The 19,159-nt window shown below is 45.2% G+C and overlaps 1 protein-coding gene across 5 annotated transcripts in view; it reads right to left on the bottom strand.

Moving 5' to 3' along the window:
- esrp1 (epithelial splicing regulatory protein 1) overlaps window positions 1-813 on the bottom strand; it is a 129,455-nt gene extending 128,642 nt beyond the window's left edge. For 2 of the 5 annotated variants that reach the window (XM_078540775.1, XM_078540778.1), the window contains exon 1: window positions 145-472. In XM_078540775.1, coding sequence (XP_078396901.1) covers window positions 145-276 — 132 coding nt within the window. In that variant the 5' untranslated portion in view covers window positions 277-472. Of the gene's footprint in view, window positions 1-144; window positions 474-704 lie in introns of those variants that run through there. The other 3 variants (XM_078540779.1, XM_078540776.1, XM_078540777.1) reach the window with 3 other exon arrangements.
- Between the last annotated feature and the right edge of the window lie 18,346 nt (window positions 814-19,159).

Genomic DNA, 19,159 nt, shown 5'->3' with positions numbered 1-19,159 from the left:
AAAACAAAAACAATTGAATGGAGATCTTGGACGAATTGTTTAAATTTCGCGACTGGGGAGACAGGTATTCTCTCTGCAATAGTAACGACCCCACCCCCCCAAACTTTTCATAACGAGAGTGTAAGCAATATAATAATGTCGTACCTTTTCGTTTGCCAAATCCACCACTTGCCAAAACAAAAGCACCAGCTCCTTCTCATCAGATCCCAGCTTTTTCCCATGTGCCCCGGCTGTTGCCCCAAATAAAACCACCAAATAATCAAGAGACGCCGTCATGCTTACAAAGAGACACTAACAATACATTAAACTAAACTAAATCCCCGAAAAGCGACCCCAAATAAATCGCTCACCTCCCCCCCAGTGAAAAGGAAAGGAGAAAGCCACCCTACACCAGGAACACCCTACAATCGTCTAAACCAGGGCGGCCCAAGGAACGAAGTCGCTTTTCTTTTTTTTGCTTGCGTGAGAACCCATGCAAATGAGCTGGTCCTCCTCCTTTAATGGGCTCACTTTTTTTTGCATTTACCTGCCCACAACCACGTGAGTTGAGAAAAATACCTGGCTCCCACAGAACAAGAGCCATTGGCTGCTTTCTTGCAGGTACGTGGCACAGTGACGGAGCATAACAACAGCAGCATTCTACCTTTGATATTTCAAAGCCCAATTGCTCAGTTAGGAAGGGGGAAACGAGGAGGCAAACTCACCCGCCACAGCGCGAGTTCACATCATTACACGGGAGGGCAAACTAATAGATATTAAAATTTCAGATCTAAAAGGAATTAAACATATACCCAAAGAGTCCGAGTTCATTCAGTTGTGGCAAAAGTTGATCACTGTTTTCGTTTTAACCCATGTTATCACATTAAACAATTGGGAGCACCCTTTTAAATGGAGAAATGGAGTTGGATCTTATGGGATCTAACTTGCTTGTCTATTGCATGAAGCTAAGTTCCTGGAGTTGTTTTGAAATCTGAATTGGATCGGGGTAAAGATTCGAGAGCAGATTTATAGGCGGAAGGAATCCCAAAATCAAGGTGAATGAATATGTAGCTGGCAAATGAGTCGGCTGATAGGTAACTGGGAGGCTGGCGTAACCAGCTGCTTCTTTTCCTCGCTGGATCCTGTGGGAGGGTGTGTCTACAGTACACCTTTACCAACCGCCTCAAGGTCAGGAGAATACGAGCAGATCTTAGTTCATCAAAGTCACAGAGAACCAAAAGACAAGAATGCATGAATCCTTGGTTTAAATGTACAGAATAGTCATGTTAGCAAACTCGGTGCGTTTGTAACTCCTGTTAATTCCTGCCCAACCGGAAGTATCGGAGTAAGGAAGAAAAAAAATCGTTCATTTTAAATACTCAAATTTGGAACATGTCCAATTCCACGCTACGCAACTTCGCGGACATCGCCCCGGAACATTTGGCTATCTCTAAAGCTTCTCATTGCAAAACAAATAATAAAGAGAATAGCAGCTTCTGTATTACACAAAATCCAAGAGTATAGCCGCAAAATCATTACTTACAACTTCAAAATATGCTAGAGCTGGACACACTATGTACTGTACTATGGACACTGAAAACGAATATTAAAATCGTGGGGGGCGCGGGTTTACAGAATGGGGAAAGACAGAATGAATCATGAACATGGTGGATGTTTTTAATGTTTTAATTAACGAAGTTTTGGTTTAGAAAAAAACTTTGCTATTTTGGGCCGGCAACAATGCGTGGCTTTGCTGGTTGTCCTAATTATCAGAAATTTACAAAATAAATTTAAAAAACAATACAAATATACAATTAACAAGACCTTTCCAGTATTCCACTCAACTCGAGCATAACAATGAACTAAAGTAGAGAAGGCTTTAAACATTTGTTTCAATGCGAGAAGTATAACAGGCAAGGCAGATGAGCTTAGAGCTTGGATTAGTACTTGGGACTATGATGTTATTGCTATTACAGAGACTTGATTGATGGATGGACAGGATTGGCAGATAAACGTTCCAGGATTTAGATGTTTCAGACAGGATAGAGAGGGATGTAGAAGAGGTGGGGAAGTTGCACTGCTGGTTAAGGAGAATATCACAGCTGTAGGACAGGAGGACACCTCAGAGGGCTCATGCAGCGAGGCAATATGGGTAGAGCTCCGGAATAGGAAGGGTGGAGTCACAATGTTGGGGGTTTACTATAGGCCTCCCAATTGCAGGTGGGAGATTGAGGAACAGTTATGTAGGCAGATTTTGGAAAGATGTAAAAGCAGTAGGGCTGTTGTGGTGGGTGATTTTAACTTTCCTTATATTGACTGGGAATCACTTAGGGGTTTGGATGGTGCAGAATTTGTAAGGTGCATCCAGGAGGGCTTCCAGAGACAATATGTAGATAGTCCAACTAGTGAAGGGGCAATACTGGACCTGGTATTAGGGAATGAACCCAGCCAGGTGGTCGAAGTTTCAATAGGGGAGCATTTCGGGAAAAGTGACCATAATTCAGTAAGTTTCAAGGTATTGGTGGATAAGGATAACAGGAGTCCTCGGGTTAAGATGCTTAATTGGGGGAAGGCTAATTATAACAATATTAGGCAGGAACTGAGGAATCTAGACTGGAGGCGGATGTTTGAGGGCAAATCAACAACTGACATGTGGGGGGTTTTCAAACGTCAGTTGATAAGAATTCAGGACCAGCATGTTCCTGCTAGGATGAAGGATAAGTATGGCAAGTTTCAGGAACCTTGGATAACGAAGGATATTGTGAGATTAGTCAAAAAGAAAAGGGAAACATTCATAAGGGCTAGAAGGCTGGGAACAGATGAAGCCCGTGGAGAATATAAAGAAAATAGGAAGAAACTTAAGCAAGGAGTCAGGAGGGCTAAAAGGGGTCATGAAAAGTCATTGGCAACCAGGATTAAGGAAAATCCCAAGGCCTTTTATACATATGTAAAAAGCAAGATGGTAGCCAGGGAAAGGGTAGGCCCACTCAGGGACAGAGGTGGGAATCTGTGTGTGGAGCCAGAAGAAATGGGAGAGATACTAAATGAGTACTTCTCATCAGTATTCACCAAAGAGAAAGACTTAGCGGTCGATTTGTCTAGGGAAGAGTGTGTAGATAGCCTGGATCATGTTGAGATCAAAAAAGAGGTGTTAGGCGTCTTGAAGACTATTAAGGTGGATAAGTCCCCAGGGCCAGATGGGATCTACCCCAGAGTACCGAGGGAGGCAAGGGAGGAGATTGCTGGGGCCTTAACAGAAATCTTTGTATCCTCACTGGCTACGGGTGAGGTCCCAGAGGACTGGAGAATGGCCAATGTTGTTCCATTGTTTAAGAAGGGTAGCAGGGATAATCCAGGAAATTACAGGGCGGTGAGCCTTACGTCAGTGGTAGGGAAATTATTGGAGAAGATTCTTCGTGACAGGATTTACTACCATTTGGAAGCAAATGGGCATGTTAGTGAGAGGCAGCATGGTTTTGTGAAGGAGACATCGTGTCTCACTAACTTGATCGAGTTTTTCGAGGAAGTGACAAAGATGATCGACGATGGAAGGGCAGTGGATGTTATCTACATGGATTTCAGTAAGGCTTTTAACAAGGTCCCTCATGGCAGACTGGTACAGAAGGTAAAGTCGCACGGGATCAGAGGTGAGCTGGCAAGATGGATACAGAATTGGCTTGGTCATAGAAGACAGAGGGTAGCAGTGGAAGGGTGCTTTTCTGAATGGAGAGCTGTAACTAGTGGTGTTCCGCAGGGATCAGTGCTGGGACCTTTGCTGTTTGTAGTATACGTAAATGATTTGGAGGAAAATGTAACTGGGCTAATTAGTAAATTTGCAGATGACACTAAGGTTGGAGGAGTTGCAGATAGTGAAGAAGATTGTCAAAGGATACAACGGGATATAAATCGGTTGGAGACTTGGGTGGAGAAATGGCAGATGGAGTTTAATAAGGACAAATGTGAGGTAATGCATTTTGGAAGGTCTAATACAGGTAAGAATTATACAGTAAATGGCAGAACCCTTAAGTGCATCGACGGGCAGAGGGATCTGGGTGTACAGGTCCACAGGTCCATGAAAGTGGCAACCCAGGTGGATAAGGTAGTCAGGAAGGCATATGGCATGCTTGCCTTCATTGGTAGGAGTATTGAGTATAAAAGCTGGGAAGTCATGCTGCAGCTGTATAGAACCTTGGTTAGGCCACACTTGGAATATTGCGTGCAATTCTGGTCACCACATTACCAGAAGGATATGGAGGCATTGGAGAGGGTGCAGAGGAGGTTTACCAGGATGCTGCCTGGTCTGGAGATTATTAGCTATGAGGAGAGGTTGGAGAAACTCAGATTGTTCTCACTAGAGTGACGGAGATTGAGGAGCGACTTGATAGAAGTTTACAAAATTATGAGTGGCATGGACAGAGTAGATAGTCAGAAGCTTTTTCTCAGGGTGGAAGAGTCAATTACTAGGGGACATAGATTTAAGGTGAGAGGAGAAAACTTTAGAGGAGATGTGCGGGGCAAGTTTTTTACGCAGAGAGTAGTGAGTGTCTGGAATTTGCTGCCAGAGGAGGTGATGGAAGCAGGTACGATAGTGGTGTTTAAGAGGCAGCTTGACAAATACATGAATAGGATGGGAATAGAGGGATATGGACCCCGGAAGTGCAAAATGTTTTAGTTTGACAGGCAATGTGATCGGCGCATGCTTGGAGGACCAAAGGGCCTGTTCCTGTGCTGTACTTTTCTTTGTTCTTTGTTCTAAATAGAGGGGGTGAGGGTTCTGGAAAGGGGATACATAGGCTTACAAAGCAAATAGGACATGGCGGCATTGCAGGGCAGCTACTTGGGTGATGAAAGCCAGAGTGTGACAGGAAGGGATAGAGTGTACAAACATTAAAAAAAAGTAGCAAACAGGGTCAAAGGAGGAAAAAATGCAAAATTAATGGCTCTTTACTTAAATGCATGTAATATTCGGAACAAAATAAATGAATTAAAGGCACAAATAGGGATTAATGGGTATCATCTTACAGCCATTACAGAGACATGGTTACAAGGAGGTCAAAGCTGGGAACTAAATATTCAGGGGTATGTGTCTTTTCAAAAGGACATGCAGGAAGGAAAGGGTGGTGGGGTAGTTTTGTTAGTATAAGATGGAATAAGTACGATGGCAAGAAAGGATCTTGGATCGGAAGATGTGGAATCCATATGGGTGGGGGTAAGAAATAACAAGGGGAAGAAGACACTGGTGGGAGTAGTCTATAGGCCCCCTAACAGTAGCTATGCTGTCAGACAGAGAATAAATCAGGAAATAATGAGGGCATGTAAAAAAGGCAGTATATTAATCATGGGTGACTTTAATCTCCATGTAGATTGGGAAAATCAAATTGGCAGAGGTAGCCACGAGCAAGAGTTCATCGAGTGTATTCGGGACAGTTTCTGAAAACAATATGTTGTGGATCCAACCAGGGATCTGGCTATTTAGGATCTGGTAATGTGTAACGAGGCAGGTTTAATAAATGATCTCAGAGTAAATGATCTCCTAGGAAACAGTGACCAGAACATGGTAGATTTTAGCATTCAGTTTGAGAGTGAGAAACTTAGTTCGGAAACATCTGTGCTAAACTTAAATAAGAGTAATTACAAAGAAATGAGGGCAGAGTGGCTGGAGTGGACTGGGAAAGGAGTTTAGCGAAAATATGGTTGATGAACAATGGCAGATGTTTAAGAAAATAGTTCATGACTCACAACGAAGATATATCCCAGTGAGGAAGAAGTGTTGTAGGAGGGACATAAACCAACCTTGGTTAGCCAAGGAAGTTAAGGATAGTATCAAAGTGAAAGAAAAAGCATACAATGTGGCAAAGATTAGTGGTAAGCCAGAGGATTGGGAAAGTTTTAAAAACCAACAGAAGATGACCAAAAAAATAATAAAGAGGGATAAAATAAACTTTGAGGGTAAACTACCAAGTAATATAAAAACGGACAGTAAGAGCTCCTTTAAATATATAAAAAGGAAGAGAGTGACCAAAGTCAATATAGGCCCCTTAGAGAATGAGGCTGGGGAAATAATAATGGGGAACCAGGAAATGGCAGAGGAGTTGAAGAAATACTTTGTATCAATCTTCACGGTAGAAGACACTAATAGCATACCAAAAATACTAAATAATCACAGGGCAAAAAGGGGGGAGGAAATAAATACAATAACTATCACTAGAGAAAAAGTACTAGGGAAACTAATGGGGCTAAAGGCCGATAAGTCACTTGGACCTGATGGGTTGCATCCTAGGATATTAAAGGAAATAGCTGCAGAGATAGTGGATGCACTGGTAGTAATCTTTCAAGAGTCTTTAGATTCTGAAAAAATCCCAGGGGATTGGAAAACTGCCAATTCAAAAAGGGAGGGAAACAAAAAACAGGTAACTATAGGCCAGTTAGCTTAACATCTGTCATTGGGAAAATGTTGGCGTCTATTATAAAGGATGTAATAGCAGAACATTTAGAAATAGATGATCTAATCAAGTGGAGTCAGCATGGCTTCATGAAGGGGAAATCATGCCTGACAAATTTATTAGAATTTTTTGAGGTGGTGCCAAGCAGGATAGATAAAGGGGAACCAGTAGATGTAATATATTCCAAAAGGCGTTCGATAAGGTACCACACATAAGAGCCCATGGTGTTGGGGGTAGTATATTAGCATGGATAGAGGACTGCCTAACTAATAGACGACAGAGAGTTGGGATACAGGGGGCATTTTTAGGATGGCAACCTGTAACTCGTGGAGTGCCACAGGGATCAGTGCTGGGGCCACAATTATTTACAATATATATTAATGACTTGGATGAGGGAAATGAACGTACTATTGCCAAGTTTGCAGATTACACAAAAATAGGTGGGAAGGCAAGTGGTGAGGATGATACAAAGAGTCTACAGGTTAAGTGAGTGGACAAAAATGGGGCAGATGGAATATAATGTGAGAAAGTGTGAGGTTATGCACTTTGGCAGGAAGAATAGAGGAGCTGAATATTATTTAAATAGAGAAAGACTGAAGAAAGCTGCAGCACAGAGGGATTTGGGGGTCCTCGTGCATGAATTCTAAAAAGCTGGCATACAAGTTCAGCAGGAAATTGGTAAGGCAAATGGAATGTTGGCCTTTATTTCAAAGGGAATGCAGTATAAAAATAGGGAAGTCTTGCTAAAACTATACATGACACTAGTTAGACCACACCTAGAATACTGTGAAATTTTGGTTCCCTTATCTAAGGAAAGATAAACTGGCATTGGAGGCAGTCCAGAGAAGGTTCACTAGACTGATCCCAGGGATGGAGGGATTTTCTTATGAGGAGAGGTTGAGTCGGTTGGGCCTGGACTCATTGGCATTTAGAAGAATGAGAGGCGACCTTATTGAAACATATAAGATTCTTAGGGGGCTTGACACAGTAGATGCTGAGAGATTGTTTCCCCTTGTGGGAGAGTCTAGGACCAGAGGGCATAATCTCAGAGTAAGGGGGTGCCCATTTAAAACAGAGATGAGGAGGAATTTCTTCTCTCAGAAGGTAGTGAATCTGTGGAATTCTTTACTGCAGAAGGCTGTAGAGACTGGGTTGTTAAGTATATTCAAGGCTGAGATAGACAAATTTTTAAGCAGTAAGGGAATCAAAGGTTTTGGGGAAAAGGCAGGAAAGTGAAGTTGAGGATTATCAGATCAGCCATGATCTCATTGAATGGCGGAGCAGACTCAATGGGCCGAATGGCCTACTTCTGCTCCTACGTCTTATGGTCTTATGGCTTGACATTCCAGTGCAATGCTGGAGGATGTTTGCATTGACAACCTGCCATCTTTCAAATGATATATTAAACCATGGCCCCATCTACCTTTTCAGCTGGACCTAAAAGATTCCATGACATTATTTTGAAGAAGAGCAGGGGAGTTATCCTTGGTGTCCTGTCCAATGTTTACCCTTCCATCAACATCACAAAACAGATTACCTGGCCATTATCACATTGCTGTTTGTGGGAGCTTGCTGTGTGCAAATTAACTGTTATGTTCCCTAAATTATAACAGTGACTACACTTCAAAATACATTCAATACACTTCAATAGAGGCTGCAAAGCACTTTGGGAGGTCTCAAGGGTTGTGAAAGACACTAGGGCCATAATTTCCGAGCTCCCCAGCATTGGATTGGGAAGGTACCCCAAAGAAGCACTGGGGAATCCCCCTTCGGAAGTTCACAGGTAAGCTTTATATGGCAATTGCCCAGAAGTGCAAACTTCTCCTGGGGAATTGTCTTGCACTGGGAACCATCCGAATGTGTGATTTAAACCTTTCTCAATGTATCAATAGTTACCTAGAAAAAGTTAGAAAAATTAAAACCACTTCTGGGTAACTATTATTCGGACCCAGACTGACCCCATGGGACTCCCCCGACCCCCCAGGGGTCTCCCTTCAACACCGACTACCCCACCCAAGGGACTCCACACAGGGGTTTCTCACCCCCCCAACCCCATTACTATTCCACCCATGGGGGTCTCCCAACCCCCCGGATTCCCTAGGAGTTTCCCACTATTCCCCCCACGGGATTTCCTCCACCCACACAGGACTTCTCCCCACCCCCTGGCCCAACATCAATCCCGCCACACCCCTGCAGGCCTGGCCCGACCCAACCTGAGGTCTAACCTCCTCCCGCTGCCAGGTCCGACACCTCCTGCCCTAAGGCTCGACACCCCCTCAAGGCCCAACACCTGCTGGACCTCCGGCCCCTTCTCTGAGACCCGACACCAAACTCCCCCCCCAAGGTCTGACACACCCCCCTGGACTTTCGATGCCCCCCGACTTCCAACCCCGCCCCCCCCGACCTCCAATCCCCTCCCAGACCTCCAATCCCTCACACCTGACCTCCAATCCCACACCCCCAAAATCCTATCCACTTGCCTTAGACACTTACCTTCTCCTTGGCCTGTCAAGGACCTTTAAAATTACCTGTTTTACAGCAGCTAGTGCCGTAAAGAAGGGGGCGTGGCCTCCTTCACCGACTCTCCTGCAGTTCAACGCTGAGCCCCGGGGATGCGCTGCACTGCCTGGATCTTGCCTGGCCTGAGTTGGAAGGCCGGGCAAGACAGGCTGAGAAAAAAATTAACGTAAGCAATTGAGCCCAGAGTGGCAATCCGTTGCTGATTGCCACTCCAAGGAAGTTCAGGCCCTATATAAATGTAAGTCTTCCTTTTTTTCTTTCTTGTCCTAACTGTTGGATACCCCAAATACTCTTCCAGCTGAAAGAGATTTACTTGTACTTCTTTCAATTTCATGACTGGAAATTGCAACATTTGTGAGCACCTTGGGTGAACACAGGATACAGTGCTGCAAGCACTTCCACGACTTTCTGCGGTCTGGCATGGTGAGTGAGTCCTTCTGTAGAGCGCACATATACATTAAAGATCACTAAACAACATGCCAGTGTAGGTGGGCCATATATGGCACATGAGTATCTGTAACTAGGAGGACTATGTGGACATGAGACAATCGGAAGGGAGACCACTCATGTTGTAAAATGTGTATGACCTCTGTCAGTTCAAGCCACATTGTGTGCAATGTCTTTCACACCTCTCCCTCTTGTCCTCACAGGAAAAGAGGGCACATAATCCCAGGGAGATGGGCTGGACCAGTGGTGGGATACCGCAGCTGAAACCAATGTGGGCATGGAGGAGAGGGCCATGGAGATAGCGTGCGTGCCATGTCACCAGAGCATCGGAGGTGAGTATACCATTCCAGGTAAAATTGGTCATGGATGAGTCATACAACAGCATGTTTTCATTGGTTAGGGTGATGGTCAAGTGCCGGGAGAGGGATCTGCTGGAGATGATGGTGGCAAGGGGAGGAAGTGGATTGGGGGCCAGCAGAATGGGTTGACATATAGGGGGGGGTTTCACGCAACTCATTGTTGTATCACTGCATGCTCAGCACTGGGTGTTGTGGATTGTATAGCCATTAGGATGTCAAAGGATAACTTTCATTACCACCTCTTGTGTCTCACACTGGTCCTAGCCGTGTGCATCCAACCCCACAAGCCAAATCATCCCTCGGGCCTCAAGAGGAGGAAGAGATATCCAAGGTGCAGTATCACATCAGATGAGCAGACCATCCCCCACCCCAGATACACATAAGTGTTTTTTTTGCACACAATCAGATTTGGGGGTGATCACACAATACCAGAGTGCAGGAGGAGGTGTCAGAGCCAGGGGCATTCGTGGTTAGATCCCTTTGGAGGAGGGAGGTCATTCACAATGATGCTCCGGCATGCACGGAGTTAGGGCCTGAGGAGTCATTGTTTGGGGCTCAGTACTTGGAACAGCAACAGCGGTTATGGGGATATCTGGTGGAGTTCCCTATGGCAATGCAAGCTCATGCTCTGTGAGTGGAGGAGTCTATGACACAGATGAGCTCACTCAAGATGAGCTCATGGAGAATCACATGCAGCAGCACCTGGAGTGCATGCTTGAGCAGAGTGAGATTCTGCACAGGGTAGATGGCACACTCAGTAGCGTTAACCAGTTCATTCATAACATGAGGGATGACCTCCATGGAGTACGTGAGGAATTTTGGACCCAAAACAGGACACGTGCTGGTGGCACAACAATGGCTGGAGGGGACAGCAGCCACGCCCCAGCCTACCCAGGGCTGAGGAGATAAAGGAGGACAATGAGGGTCCCAAGCCTCCCATCTCCCACGGCTTCCCTTGCACCTCCATCAGAGCCAGCATCCACTGTACACGTTCAAGTGACCATGGCTGCCCCTGCAAAGGTGCAGCAAGGAGCGTAGACACAGGAGGGACCCTAACAGATGCCTTCATGCTGAGGCTAGCCAGCCACCACATTCCTCACCGAGACACAGCCAGAGATGAGCAGCCTGCCTCTACCTCCTCTGAAGCAACACAGGAAGCATCTCAGTGCCATGAGCACTAAATGGGTCACTGTGGTGTTAGATAGCTGTTCAATGAAATTGTAATTTTTGACAGATACTGTAAATAAATGCACTATCTGCTCTAATGGTTGTCTATATTTGTTCATTTAGCAGGTTCTTACCAGTTCCGATTTAGACTGTATACTGTCGTCCACCTCACAGTGACGGTAGCAATGTGAAGGATGTTGGCATGGATGTCTCCACTTGAAGGTTCAGGGTTCATTCCTCACCATGCACTTGCTGGGCTGTGAGCTCCTCATGGATGCTCAGGTGAATCACTGCCATATCAGGAGGTCCCTGACAACAATGGCATCCAGGCATGCGATCCTTCCCTTATCACCCTCTGCTTCTGATGGCTCACCTTCTGATTTCCCTGGTGATTTCTCTTCCTCCTATTCCTCCTTCAACGACATGGGCCCTTACTCGGCATCTGCCCCATCAAGGTGCACCCCACTTCTCTGTAGGATGCGGCAGACAACCTCCATCATGGAGACCCTGGCAATGAACAGTGCAGGGCTGCTCTGGAGCGGTCAGGGCACCAAAAGCGCAACTTCAAAAGCCTGACTGCCTGTTTAATGATGGTCCATGTTCGAATATGGCTTGTGTTATAATACAGTTGGAAATCATCACCGTCTCAAGGGCAATTAGGGATGGGCAATAAATACTGGCCTAGCCTGCGATGCCCACATCCTGTGAAAGAATAAAAAAAAGGACCTCATTATGTAAGGTTCTCAGAGGAGTCAGGAGCCTTAAAGGGTATCCCTTGTCACCAAGTAGCCAGCCAGCACCTGGGGAATGGGGTGGAATAACTGAGGCAGGCATAACTCCTACAGGATGAAGGCATCATGACAATTGTCTGGGAATCAGGTGCACGCATGCAGGAATCTCTTCTTGTGGCCGCACACCACCTGTATGCTGATAGAATGGAACACCTTCTGATTTATAAATCTCTCCAGGCCTGTTGGTCGGTGCCCTGTTGGCCACAAGTGTGCAATCAATTACTCCTTGCACCTGGCAGAAGTCAGCTATCATGGTGAAGCCTGTTGCCCACTGTGCCTGAGACTCCGCATCCCTGGAAAAGATGATGAGTCTGCCACCGACATAAACAGGAAATCAGTAATTGTGGTTATGCAGTGGGTAGACTGCCGCTTTTGAAATGCTGCACAGGTCTGCAGCAGACCCCTGGAATGAACCCGTCGCAAAAATATTTAGGGCTATTGTAAACCTGACTGCTACTGGCAGAGCCTGTTGGCTGTTGGTTTGAGGCACCAGTTATTCTTGTATCTTGGCACAGATGTCCGTGACCATCTGTCTGGAGATTCTCAGCCTTCTCCTACACTGGCACTCTGAAATGTTCAGAAAGCTGCATCTTAACAAGATACACCCTGCACTCAGGGTAATAGCGTGTCCTCCTTATTGGCTGTGCCTTTTGAGGTTCTGCCTCCTGCTGCTCGGGGACCCTTACTCTTCCAGCATGCACCCACCGCTGGCCTGCCTTGATAGCCTGGATGTATGAAGGAGCTGCATCCATTTCATAATTGGAGGCCACCTTCAGAGGTACAATTTCTCTGACTGCCTGTTGCTCACTTTGTTGCTAGTTATTATTGCAACACCTGAGGTGACCTGGCATTATTCCCTACCTCTTCCCCCTTTCATGACTCTAAGGCTGGGATTTTGAACAGTGATGTCCAGGTGACTGAAACAAACTACAGTTTGGGTTAGCTTTGAATAAAGTTTCCCCACCTTCAGTCTGCTCTCCAATAGCTACATGACTCCTTGCTAAGGATGTCTTCTGAAGTCCTTCACTGCAGCATTGGGAACGATGAAAATGGGGTCTGAAAACTTTTTCCACTACAAGTAATGGCCCCTCCAATGTATCTCCAAACCTGCATGCAAAACATGGTCTACCCCTTTTCCCATGTTGACAAAAACACGTAGAGATGGAAATGGGACTTCTGCATTTGTGTCCCAATCCAGTCCATTGGGAAGATCAAAGTCATTGTCTTTGGCCACCACCAAAACTGTTACTTAACCACAGATTCCATTCCCTCCCTGGCCACTGGCTCAGGCTGAACCAGACACTTGCAAACTTGACATTCTATCTGACCACGAGCTGAGGTTCTGATCTTCATATCCTCTCTAATACAAATATTGGCTACTTCCACTCAGGTTCATAGAAACATTACAGCACAGAAGGAGGCCATTTGCCCGTCTTCTGCATGCTGGCTCTCTGCAAATGCTAACCAGCTAGTCACACTCGCCAGCCCTGCAAATTTTTTTTCTTCATGTGCTAATCCAATCCAATTTTGAAATCCATGATTGAAGCCACCACAGTATCAAGCAGTGTATTCCATATCCTAACACTTTAGTGATATCACCAGTCCTTTCCTCCGCCTCAGCCTATTTGTTCTTTTTATTCATTGATGGGGTGTGGGCGTCACTGGATAAGCCAGCATTTATTGCCCATCTCTAATTGCCCTTGAGAAGCTGGTGGTGGGCTGCCTTCTTGAACGGCTGCAGTCCATGTGCTGTGGGTACACCCACAATGCTGTCAGGGAGGGAGTTCCAGGATTTTGACCCAGCGACAGTGAAGGAATGGCAATATATTTCCAAGTCAGGATGGTGAATGGCTTGGAGAGGAACTTGCAGCTGGTGGTGTTCCCAAGAGTCCGCTGCTCTTGTCCTTCTAGATGGTAGTGGTCATGGGTTTGGAAGGTGCTGTCTAAGGAGCCTTGGTGAGTTTCTGCAGTACATCTTGTAGATGGTACACACTGCTGCCACTGTGTATCGGTGGTGGAGGGCGTGAATGTTTCTGGATGGGTGCCAATAAAGCGGGCTGCTTTGTCCTGGATAGTGTCATGTTTCTTGAGTGTTGTTGGAGCTGCACTCATCCAGGCAGGGGGAGAGTATTCCATCACACTCCTGACTTTTGCCCTGTAGATGGTGGACAGGCTTTGGGGAGTCAAGAGGTGAGTTACTCGCCGCAGGATTCCTCACCTCTGACCTGCTCTTGTAGCCACAGTATTTATATGGCTAGTCCAGTTCAGTTTCTGGTCAACAGTAACCCCCAGGGTGTTGATAGTAGGGGATTCAGCAATAGTAATGCCTTTGAATGTCAAGTTGGCTAGATTCTCTCTTGGTAGAGATGGTAATTGCCTGGCACTTGTGCAGCACGAATGTTACTTGCCACTTGTCAGCCCACCCCTGGATATTGTCCAGATCTTGCTGCATTTGGACATGGACTGCTTCAGTATCTGAGGAGTTCTGAATGGTGCTGAACATTGTGCAATCATCAGCGAACATCCCCACTTCTGACCTTATGATGGAGAGAAGGTCATTGATGAAGCAGCTGAAGATGGTTGGGCATAGGGCACTACCCTGAGGAACTCCTGCATTGATGTCCTGGAGCTGAGATGATTGACCTCCAACAACCACAACCATCTTCCTTTGTGCTAGGTATGACTCCAACCAACTGAGAGTTTCCCCCCATTCCCATTGATTCCAGGGAAAGAATTTTCAGGTTGGCAATCAGGCGCGATTGGCGGGTCCGGGAGTGGCCATGAAACAGACAGCAGACCACGAACGGTCCCCGACTGCAATTTCACGCTGGCTGGCCAATTAACGGCCAGCCAGCGTGAAGCGCATGCTGAAATGCTCAGTGCTGCTGGGGTGGGGGCGGGCGCTGCTGTAAGTGCAGGAGAGCACGGAATGAAAGCTCCCTGAAGGCAGAGAGCTGCCTCAGGGAGTTGAAGACTTCAAAAGTATTAAATAAAGATTTTAAAATCAGAACAAAAATGTGCAAGCATCACAGTCACCTGAACATATACATTATAAAAATTCTGTCCATAGATTTTAAAAAATTTAATAATAGAAACCTCATCCCGCCACTGGATGAGGTTTCATGAAAAATGCAAAGGCCACCTGGTCAATTCGCCTGTGAGGTTGGAAGGACCATGAAAAATCGGGCTTAATTGTCCTCTTAATTTTTGGCAGGCGTGCCCGCAAACCGAAATATCACACGAGCGTAGGATTACATCAGGATGCTCGCCCGACGTTATCACGTGCTATTTTATGCTCAAGCGGGTCAGCTGCATGCCCGCACATCAATCTGAAAATTCTGTTCCAGTTTTGCTAGGGCTCGTGATGCCACCCTCGGTCAAATGTGGCCTTAGTGTCAAGGGAGGGCAGTCACTCTCACCTTGCTGCTGGAATTCAGCTCTTTTGCTCATGTTTGAACCAAGGCTGTAATGGTAGTTTTTGAAAAGATAAATGTGAGCTTTTGAAATTTCAACACATCACAGGATCATACAACACAGGAGGCTCTTGTGTCTGTGTCAGCTCTTTAAAGAGCTATTCATTTTTTCTCACTCACTTTTTCTTTCCTCGTAGCCCTGCAATTTTCTCATTTTCAAGTATATATCTAATACCCATCTGAAAATTACATGTGGAAGTTATACTACAGAAAAATCAAATGCAATACACTTTGACAAATATATACTGTACTGTAAGTTCAAATGTATGGAGACACAGAGTTGTTAACCTTGGAGAAAGAACACTCATGTGGCATTTCATTAAGAATAATATTGCATTCAAATTATACAATTTCATTTCACAACGTGATGATGTGTTTCAATGTCAGGTGTATTACTGCATTGAAATGTTTGACAGCCACTCAAAGGGAGCTTGCAAACAACTTTTTAGGAAAGGGAGTGCATCTTTTATGTAAAAGATAATTTATTTTCTTCCACCCTATGTAAAAACTGCTGGACAAGTATACTGTAAAATATCAGGGATTGCCTTGGCAAGTTTCTAGTGCTGCAGAGCAACCATCCAAACATGAACTTATAAACAAACTGAAGATAGAATGCACTAAGTAGTATAACATAAAGGGAGGAAGATGTGTCAGGCACAAGCAAACAGCCTTTAATGTAGTACTTGGAGCCTCTTCAGAAGAAACAAGAGCTGCTTGAAAGGGAATTTATGATATAGCTTGTTGTGAAGGCATTCGGGTCACGAAGCACAAGAATCAGGGTCAGTGGGTTATGTTAATCTCCAGCAGTGCACAAGCACAAAAAAAATCCTAAACTATTTTTCCAGTGGGTCGTCATTTACGATCAAAAGAGGCTCTCTGGGCAAATGAAATGGTTGTCAAGTCCATACTCTCCAATAATCTCATGAGGATACAGTGTCTTCAGTGTTTTTAAATAGCATTACACTAAGTTGCCATCTGACTTGACAGACTGTAGCAAGGATCCATCTGAGTAGATGGTGGAATAACAAATGGAGTGTGCTACACAGATTTCAAACTGTGTCTTTAATTTAGGCACACTTAGCTGTTTGGTGCCTCACGAAGAAGTCTGGAGGCTTGTATGGTTGAGCATTAAGTGTTTATTAAACCTCATAACTATATGCATATCTAAGGTACAGCCCTGCATGGGCGCTGTATTCATGCAGACTCCTTCCAGGCTCTACTCCACACAGACTAAATTGTGTGACTCTCTACATCATACCGTGGGTGGTACTATTCTCCAGTCCCACACCGAACACCGTTATAATACAGTTCTATGCAAACCGCTGGAATCTGCAACACAGAAACAAGCCATTCTGCTCAATGGTCTATGCAAGTGATTATGCCCCAACACAAGCCTCCTCCCACCTCTCTTCTTTTATCCCTATTGGCATACTCTTGTATTTCTTTCTCCCTCATGTGCTTATTTTATCTTTCCCTTAAATGCATCAATGCTATCTGCTTCAGATAGCCCTTCTGTTAGCTTGTTTCACATTGTTATCACTCATTGGGTAAAGACGTGGTGGTGAGCCGCCTGCAGGCCATGTGGTGTAGATACACCCACAGTGCTGTTAGGGAGTTCCAGGATTTTGACTCAGTGACAGTGAAGGAATGACAATATATTTCCAAGTCAGGATGGTGTGTGGCTTGGAGGGGAACTTGCAGGTGCTAATGTTCCCATGTGTCTGCTACTACCCATGTCCTTCGAGGTGCTAGAGGTCACGGGTTTGGAAGGTGCTGTCAAAGGAGCCTTGTCAAGTTGCTGCAGTGCATCTTGTAGATGGTACACACAGCTGCCACCGTGCATTGGTGGTGGAGGGAGTGAATGTTTAAGGTGGTGGATGGTTAGTGACTATCTTATTTGATTAGTGGGTGATTAGTGACTATCTTATATTTAGTTTTGATCTCCCCCACAATTGGAAAAATCTTCACTACGTCCACTGCATCAAACCATTTATTTATCTTAAACATTTTTATCTTAAACCTTTTGCAGAGAAAAAAGCCTTAGCCTGTTCAGTTTTTCGTAATAGTTGTAACCTCTCAGTTCTGGTATTACTCTTGTAAATCTTTTTTGCACTTTCTCCAACTCCTTTTCCTTTTTATAATTTGGAGGCCAGAACGGTGCACGGTAAGTGAAGAAAGAAACTAGCAAGCAAGACCTCAAATGTAGTAACCTCTGGATTACGCCAGTGATAGCGAGTATAAAAAGTTGGAGCAGATGAACGTGTGACTGGAGAGATTGTGCAGTTGGGAGGTCTTTAGATTCTTGGGACATTGGGATCAGTTCTGGGGGAGATATGACCTGCACATGCTGGAGGGGTTGGACCTGATCAAAGCTGACACCTCGTGGAGCAGTTTGCTAGGACTATTGGGGAGGGTTTAAACTAAATTGGTGGGAGATGGGAACCAGGGTGTAACAGTAGAGAGGAAAAATGAGGTTCAAAAACAACTAGGAGAGACAGATAGCACTCGAGTATAAGAGGAAATGCAGTAAGGTCTAAACTGTATGTGAATACACGGAGCGTGGTAAATAGAACGTTGAGCTACAAGTACAGATACCATGTAGGAATATGATATTGTAGTGATAACAGAGGCCTGGCTCAAAAATGGACAGGAATTGGTACTAAACATTCCTGGGTACAAGAGGTTCAGGAAAGACAAGGAAAGAAAGAGGAGGGGTGGCAGTATTGATTAAGGAGGGTATTACAGTGCTGTAGAAAGTGGATGTTCTAGAAGGGTCAAGGATGAAGTCTATTTGGTTAGAGCTAAGAACCAACAGAGGTACCATTATGCTAAGGTTACATTCTGTAGGGGACCAACTAATGGGAAAGAAATAGAGAAACACATTTGCAATGAAATTACAGAAAGGTACAAAAACTACAGAGTAGTTATAATGGAGGACTTTAATTATCCTGGTTTAGTCGTAGGCCCAGATTTTCGTCCCAGGTTGGGTTTGTAGAGTCGGGAGATTTCCTGGCTTGGCAAACCAAACTATTAAAATTGTCCGCCTGCGGGCTGGATTTTTGATCAGAGGAAACAGGCTGAAATAGTAGTTGGAGCGGGTGACCCAGAAAGGATGCGCAGGCTGCCAGGTGTGGAGGCTGGCTGGGCGTAAGGCCTGCCTTTGTACTTTGGCACTGTGTTTAAGTAAATAAAAAATAAGTTAAAAAATCCCTACAGCCCTCACCTATCCACACACTGTCTATCCCACATACATGCCAACCTATGCCAACCCATACCCTTCCACCCACCCCCATGGCCCCCTTGCCAACTTAATGCCTCTCTACCCACCCCATGCCTACTTATTGCCAACTCATGCCAATCCATGCCCACCACCACTCTTTGCCCTTAGCCCCTCCATGCCAACTCATCTAGTATTGTTGGATAGTTCCTTGACTGATTTGACACTTCCTGTATAGCTTTGACAGCTGGACAGTTCCTTGACAATTGGACAGCTCCTATCAGTTCCTAGACAGTTGGATAGTTCTTTGACAGCTGGACAGCTCTTTAGCAGTTCCTTGATAGCTTGACAGTTTCTTGACAACCGGACAGCTCTTTTAACAGTTTATTGACAGCTCGTCAGCTCTTTGACAGCTTGACAGTTCCAATGATTTTGTGCATAAAAAGTGCATAATCATGTTCATTTTTAACAATTCCAAAGGGTGCCTTACCTCTCCCAAGGATGCCCTAGCACCCTATCTAAAGGGGTACCTTACTTCTCCAAAGGTGTACCCTGGCTATCCAAATGCATCCACCAAGTTCAGACCTCCTCTTACCTGTTCTAATCTGCACAATCCAGATTCCACACTCCTTTTAGTCCAAAACCCACTTCAGTGGAGGCAACCGGTGATTTAAATGGCCAGCTGCCTCCACAAATTGTGCATGCACGAACCCTGGCCCGACTCCAGTCCCTCCCCCATGATGATGGGAAATGCCAAGTTTGG

The sequence above is a fragment of the Cetorhinus maximus genome, chromosome 4, assembly GCF_964194155.1.
Source record: "Cetorhinus maximus chromosome 4, sCetMax3.hap1.1, whole genome shotgun sequence".
Taxonomy (NCBI): domain Eukaryota; kingdom Metazoa; phylum Chordata; class Chondrichthyes; order Lamniformes; family Cetorhinidae; genus Cetorhinus; species Cetorhinus maximus.
The sequence above is the reverse complement of the archived record's forward strand: the minus strand, read 5'-3'. Positions and strand labels throughout refer to the sequence as shown.